At 36.4% G+C, this 7,055-nt stretch overlaps 1 protein-coding gene across 2 annotated transcripts; it reads right to left on the reverse strand.

The window, feature by feature from the left end:
- Positions 1 to 2,747: 2,747 nt before the first annotated feature.
- tdo2b (tryptophan 2,3-dioxygenase b) lies at positions 2,748 to 7,055 on the reverse strand. Of its 2 annotated transcripts, none has more exons than XM_026221554.1 (12): positions 6,898 to 7,055; positions 6,670 to 6,772; positions 6,434 to 6,524; positions 6,244 to 6,314; positions 5,737 to 5,864; positions 5,179 to 5,365; positions 4,949 to 5,056; positions 4,758 to 4,869; positions 4,013 to 4,070; positions 3,837 to 3,916; positions 3,674 to 3,764; positions 2,748 to 3,423 (listed from the first exon to the last, which is right to left on the reverse strand). In XM_026221554.1, exons 1-12 carry the CDS (start codon positions 6,930 to 6,932, stop codon positions 3,264 to 3,266), a joined length of 1,224 nt encoding a protein of 407 aa, XP_026077339.1. In that variant the 5' UTR covers positions 6,933 to 7,055; the 3' UTR covers positions 2,748 to 3,263. The 2 variants fall into 2 exon arrangements, with proteins under 2 accessions (XP_026077339.1, XP_026077340.1); XM_026221555.1 differs by having other exon boundaries at positions 6,858 to 6,944.

Genomic DNA, 7,055 nt, shown 5'->3' on the forward strand with positions numbered 1-7,055 from the left:
GAGGGGCTGCACGGAGTATAAAAACAGCATCTGTAGAGACTTCCAGAGAAACAAGTCTGCGGGGCAGAATCACTTCCAGAGAAAGACGCTGGACTGCCAATATCCACAACAAACAATGAATATACCACACGATAGCATAATAATGATTAGCATCACGAATTGGAGACACATTTCAAACAAAAGAAAGAAAAAAAGAAAAGGTTTCTGACAGCAAAAGCTAGTTCATGGTGAATTACTCTGGCAATGGTTGGGTTTTCGTAACACGTGGCTCTGTCTGTATGTTTTTGTTCCTGACTGCGTTGACAGCTTTTGATTAGAGATAACTACAGGAAATACTTGGAGGAGGTGGGAAATCAACTGTGATAGCCTAATAAGGGGAATAATTAGATCTCTCAAAGTAGACGGATTTCCTGAATTGGAGTCCAACCCAGCGAAAATATGTCCCTTCTCCAGCCCAGCAACTCTCTACAATCTGCCCTCTAGTGGACAAGTGGCTACAACTCTGTCTGTCTGTCTGTCTGTCTGTCTGTCTATCTGTCTGTCTGCCTGTCTGTCTGTTTGTCTGTCTGTCTGTCTATCTATCTATCTATCTATCTATCTATCTATCTATCTATCTATCTATCTATCTATCTATCTATCTATCTATCTATCTATCTATCTATCTATCTATCTATCTATCTATCTATCTATCTGTCTGTCTGTCTGTCTATCCATCTATCTATCTATCTATCTATCTATCTATCTGTCTGTCTGTCTGTCTATCCATCTATCTATCTATCTGTCTGTCTGTCTGTCTGTCTGTCTGTCTATCTATCTATCTATCTATCTATCTATCTATCTATCCATCTGTCTGTCTGTCTGTCTGTCTATCCATCTATCTATCTATCTATCTATCTATCTATCTATCTGTCTGTCTGTCTGTCTGTCTATCTATCTATCTATCTATCTATCTATCTATCTATCTGTCTGTCTGTCTGTCTGTCTGTCTGTCTGTCTGTCTGTCTGTCTGTCTGTCTGTCTATCTATCTATCTATCTGTCTGTCTGTCTGTCTATCCATCTATCTATCTATCTATCTATCTATCTATCTATCTATCTATCTATCTATCTATCTATCTATCTATCTATCTATCTATCTATCTATCTATCTATCTATCTGTCTGTCTGTCTGTCTATCCATCTATCTATCTATCTATCTGTCTGTCTGTCTGTCTGTCTGTCTGTCTGTCTGTCTGTCTGTCTGTCTATCTATCTATCTATCTATCTATCTATCTATCTATCTGTCTGTCTGTCTGTCTGTCTGTCTGTCTGTCTGTCTGTCTGTCTATCTATCTATCTATCTATCTATCTATCTATCTATCTGTCTGTCTGTCTGTCTGTCTGTCTGTCTATCCATCTATCTATCTATCTATCTATCTATCTATCTATCTGTCTGTCTGTCTGTCTGTCTGTCTGTCTGTCTGTCTGTCTGTCTATCTATCTATCTATCTATCTATCTATCTATCTATCTGTCTGTCTGTCTGTCTGTCTGTCTGTCTGTCTGTCTGTCTATCTATCTATCTATCTATCTATCTATCTATCTATCTATCTATCTATCTGTCTGTCTGTCTGTCTGTCTGTCTGTCTAAACTACTCTTTCTGTAAGACCCGATGACTGTGCACTTCTGTCATTTTCTATGCAAACACAGCCTCAGCAGGTTCATGGCCTCTGTATGTCTGATTGTGGACAGTGCTGTTAATTTTTTAACAGAACTCATGTTGTTTCCCTACATATGACACAAATCACCTCAGGGGCGTTACTGACCACACAACTCACACAAGCTTTATGTACAATAGAAAGTTACAGGTTAACACTAAAGAAGACTCGAAACAGCTGAATAGAAATATCAGTCTGGTCATAAGTTTGAGTTGCTTTTGGGAAAATAAAATTCATATACGTACTCTCACAAATGCAGTAATAAAATGTAGCATCAATAAAACGTCTTGCATGAAAATAGCGGTCAAAAACAGATAGCATGTACTATTTTTAAGATATAGTAATGACCGTTTTACAATGTTGTTATGTAAAGTATCTTTTAGGGGCTTTATAGACATGTTTTTGTCTTAGATATGTATGAGAACAGTATGCAGAGATCAGGGTCATAGTGTTTGTCATGATGAGGGAGAGAGAAAATCTTAAAGTGAAGTGGGTCTCAGCTTTATATATGTTTCACAACTTATTTTATTTAGATGGAACAAGCTACAAGGGATTTGTTGAATTTGTTTAGTACAAATCAGTTTTTTTATGTAAAAAAAAGGATGAAAAAGGTCCTCATTTGTTAGTTAATGGATTATATAACACGAACAACGAATGTATTTTTATACAATTTTTAAATGTTTTTTACATTAGGCAGTGAACTACTGTTAACAGATACCACTTTTGATTTAAAATAATGTACAGTATAATTAAATATTGGCATTAACTTATTATTAAGATTATGTAGAAGTATTGTTCAGTTTTAGTCCATAGTACTAATATAAATGTTAACAAATACTTTTTTTTTTACAAAAAAAATGGGTATGCGATAAGATATTAGTGTATTATCTTTTTCTAAAGATGAAACGAAATACCTCTTCCCTAGTTTCACTGATTTGGAGCATTTCAACTGATTATTAAAAGGGAAAAAATGGCAGGGTGACCCTTAATTCAAAACGAACATCTCAGCGTGACCGCGGTCAAACAAATATTTACCAACAGAAGCCGGTGAACTGCGATGGAGAAAATTCTGGAAAGATTTTCGTTTTTATTTTACAAGTAGCATAAAGAGAAAATATAGCTTTTTGTATATTAATGTGGTGCACAGTATCATCAGCATAAAATTTGCATTACAACTGTATAGTCCAAAAGACATTTTACATACCATCGTTCAGCTTACAAAAAATATATATATCTCATATGATCAGACAAATCTATGTGCTTCATTCAAAAAACATCTTTTTAGTGGTACAAAACAGACATTTTTTTACATAAATGCTTAAAATATAAATAGCATGTACAAGATTTCTTGATTATTATATATATTTTTATAAATATATACACAATTCATTTATTATTTCACTTTCTTTGCCTCTACATCATCATCTTGAGAGAGGTTTCTAGTTCTTTAGTGTCAGCAATCAAACACAAGTATGGAACAAAAAGCACAAAGTTTGGCTGATCGATACAAAGCCCTTGGCAGCATTCCCGAGTTTAAGGACATCCTCTCGTTTTAACCGTCCGATCTTTCTAATCAGAATCCTCGCTGCTGTATGAATTGTACGAGCTGTCGTAACACTCAGCCATGTAGGGAAACTTATGGATGCTCGGGTTCAGTTTGGGCACCCAGGCACGGGGCACCAGGAATGTCGCGAGGTTGAACAAATCCACAAACACTTTGTAACGGTCACTGAAAGATGAGAGAACGAGGCGTCACTGATTTATAGCAAAAACTTCATTTTATTAGCACCTCTAAAGTTTATGACAGATTTTTATCACGGTGTGACACTCCCCTAAACACATTAAAAATGTGAAGAAAAGCCTTTTATCAGCGTCAAACACTTGTAAACCATATCGGTGGAGATAAGAGAGCATTATGCATCACAATCTGAGATGAGTAAATGACAACATATTTCTCCATTCAGTAGTGAGACACAAACCTGACAGTGGAGCGCAGGTAATGATAGCCTGAAGATCCACCTGTCCCTGCCTTACTCCCAATCATTCTGTGCACCATACAGACGTGATTATCTGGAGGGAAAGGTGTGTGATGTTAGTGTGGGGTATGGCTGCAGTATGTGTGGCTCAGAATCAGAGGCTTACATCTCCACTTGGTCATGAGCATATCGATCTCCATCAGTGCAGTCAGCAGCTGGAAGGGCACCTGGAATCGAGGCTCTTCCCTGGAAGAGGAAGAAGTTAGGATGAGGATCGCCACACATGCACAAAAATAGCTCGGTGAATAAAGAGGATATGGGAGAAAACGTAATCGTAGATACCTGTAGAAATTAATCATTAGAGCTCCCTGAAGGGCCTTGTAAGAAAGTCGCCGTTCACCTTTTGGAAAAAGATTGAGACTCTTATTTTCAAGCACCATAGATGGTAAAAAAAAAAATACTTTTAAAGTAGTAAATAAAACAGATTCTAGTAAAATAGTTGGTTACACTTTATTTTAAGGTGTCCTTGTTAAAGGGTAGTTATACATTTAAGTACTGAGTAATATTAATTAACTACATGTACTTCAAATATGGTTAGGGTTAGGATTAGGGTTTGGTTTAGGGTTACTTGCATGTAATTATGCGTTATTAATTGTAATTATAATAGTAAGTACATGTAATATGTGCAATAAGGACACCTTAAAATAAAGTGTTACCAAATAGTTTTTCAGTCTTTACTATAAAGCGTCAGTATAAAGAGAGAAAATAATTCAAAATATATATATATTATTTTTTTTTTTTTCAGTTTAGTATTGAAATGGATACTATAAGGTCTTGGTAGTGTCCAAAACCATGGTATTACCATCATTTTACCTTTGTATAGACAAATGTGTCCCCATAGGCCCAGACCAAAATAGCATTAACAAAATTTTGAATTAGCTTTCATTTAAAATGTTTATGTTTTTCCATCTAGTATTTATATTTTATTCCTATGAACAAAAATGTATTAATAGTTTTAGTTAAAAACAACAACCCTGCTAATCTACACTACACTAGTAATGGCTAAGCATTGTGGGCCAATCTTCACCTTTGCTTAAAAGATGCTCATGGCGTTTTGGGTCAAACAGGGCGTTGAAGACCTCAGACTGTTTGTTTAGTTCAGCCAGACGGTCCTCCTTCTCCTCAGAATCTTCCATTTTCTGTAAGTCAAAGCAACGAGTTAACCTTGATAACTAACATTAATGAGAAAAAAGAGCGGAAAAAGAAAGCAGAACGTACTTCCAGTTTCTGCTTCTCCGTCTTGAGACCCTCTTCGATGCTGGCCTGCAGTTTCCCCCAGAAATTAAATCCATCATTTTCCAGCCCAGGAGTCCTCTCCAGCCATTTCTACAATATACATGATAACATATGACTGGGATAGCACATTTATTATGCCAAAAAATATTAATTATTTGATTCAGAATATCCAGGATGGGTCTTGAAAGTGTGTGTATTTTGAGAGGTTTTACCTCCACCAGCTGAAGGAGAGTGGCTTCCTGCTCCGAACTCAGCAGCGTCTCGCTCTCTTGTCCGTGGAAGTTATCTTTGTAGTGCCGTCGATTGTAAGGGACTCTCAAATGATCCGCCACACCGATCTTAGCCTCCAGAAGACGGAACTGAAGACTCTGGAACCCAGAGGCTGGGGACAGATACTCCCTACAGCCCATTAACAACATCTTAAACAAGTCAACCAATCTCTATAAATCGCTATACAAAAAATATATAAATTTTTTTTTGCTTTATTTTGTACAATCGAGGAGTGCTGTTCAGGGATGTTTGAGCTCAATCCATCCAAATCTCATGAGGAAAAACTATGCATTTTATGACGTGGTGGCTTTTTATGAATTAGCATGTGATGTGATCATGTGATTCTTATAGAAAAAAACTAAAAATGAAGGTCCACCCCAAAACCTGACTGTCAGTGGGGCAGGAGTAGATCGTATGCAAACAAATGAATTCATAAATGTTCAATAAAAAAATGTAAAACAGCTCTGAATTAACGTGACTGTGATGAATAGGGATGTTACCTGAAATCAAAGAAGTCCAGGGCTGTCATGGTCTCCAGGACAGCGAACTGCTCCACTAGCAGTTTGAAGATCATGGTGATCCTGTGGATCCTGCTTACCACCTTCAGCATGTTTCTCTCATCCCGGACCTGGGAACAAAGTCCACATTTAATTATATAATACATACAAAAAAAAGTATATACACCTACTACTATAAAATATAGGTTCCAAATGTGTGGTGTTGCAGTGATACCATAGAAGAAGCATTTTTGGTTGCCCAAAGAACCATTCATTTTTTTCTCAATGTGAAGAACATTTGAAAAATTTGGAGAACCCTATTTCACTATAAAGAGCCTTTTGTGGAATGGATAAGTTCTATGGATGTTAAAGTTTCTTCAAGGAACGGTCAATGCCAATAAAGAATTTGTATTGCTTGATGTAAAGCTTGATGAACAACTCTTCTCTTCAAAAGCATACTTATTATTTAATTTAATATAGCTTGATATTCATTTTGTTAGTTTAACTCACGTGTTTTTTAATGAATAGGTCCCGAACTGAATCAAGCTCCCATAATATCTGCTTAAACCACAACTCGTAAGCTAAAAGAGAAAATACAGGATCACAGTCAGGGTTTGTGGAAATGGATTGTTTTCATCGAAATGTTTTTGATGAGGTTATGTGAGAGCTAACAGGTTTTCATATGGACAGAATTTCATACCTTGGTGGGTAATAATGAAGAGATGCTCATCGTGGATCTTGTCACCTTTCTGTTGACTCTGCAAAACTTGAGCATTCAGCACCTTGTCAAGCTAACAGCAAATAGACTGAAGTTATGACACCTCAATGCATTTCAGCCTTTCTTGCTGTGGTTTAGTCATTTTGGAACAAATTTAGACATGAATAATTCATATTTGGATCAATACAGATGTGTATGAAGGCTGGTGACTTGATTACCTGTAGGTATTCTCCATAGACCATTCCTCCATTAGTGGCTTTGTTGATGCCTTTTTGGGATTCATCCTCTTCCTCTGACTGACTGGGAGCACTGGTAAACAATCTAATTTTGAGATAAAGAATATATTTTATTTTATATTTCAGGTAAAAATTTAATAAATAAAAGCATTGCATTTTATTTTGATTACATTATATTTAATTCGATTTTGACAGGAATTAAAAACGCACTGATGCTTTCTTCTCGAAAAAGGACATCCACTCATGTTTTTCCTCAAAATGTCCCCAAGGTTCCTGGCGCTTCAATGCAAAGTGAAGCATATAAAGATTTGCAGTGTCCAATCAAATGATGGATAGCCAAACCCTGCCCATCAAAGTAAACACAGGGC

Source organism: Carassius auratus, chromosome 36 (assembly GCF_003368295.1).
Source record: "Carassius auratus strain Wakin chromosome 36, ASM336829v1, whole genome shotgun sequence".
Classification (NCBI taxonomy): Eukaryota; Metazoa; Chordata; class Actinopteri; order Cypriniformes; family Cyprinidae; genus Carassius; species Carassius auratus.

Coding starts and splice junctions, on each gene's coding strand:
- tdo2b (XM_026221554.1), bottom strand. CDS start 6,932: ATGAGTGGATGTCCTTTTTCGAGAAGAAAGCATCA. Junction 6,315..6,433: donor CTTCATTATTACCCACCAAG/GTATGAAATTCT, acceptor TTTCTCTTTTAG/CTTACGAGTTGTGGTTTAAG. Junction 5,366..5,736: donor CTGGACTTCTTTGATTTCAG/GTAACATCCCTA, acceptor AATGGGCTGTAG/GGAGTATCTGTCCCCAGCCT.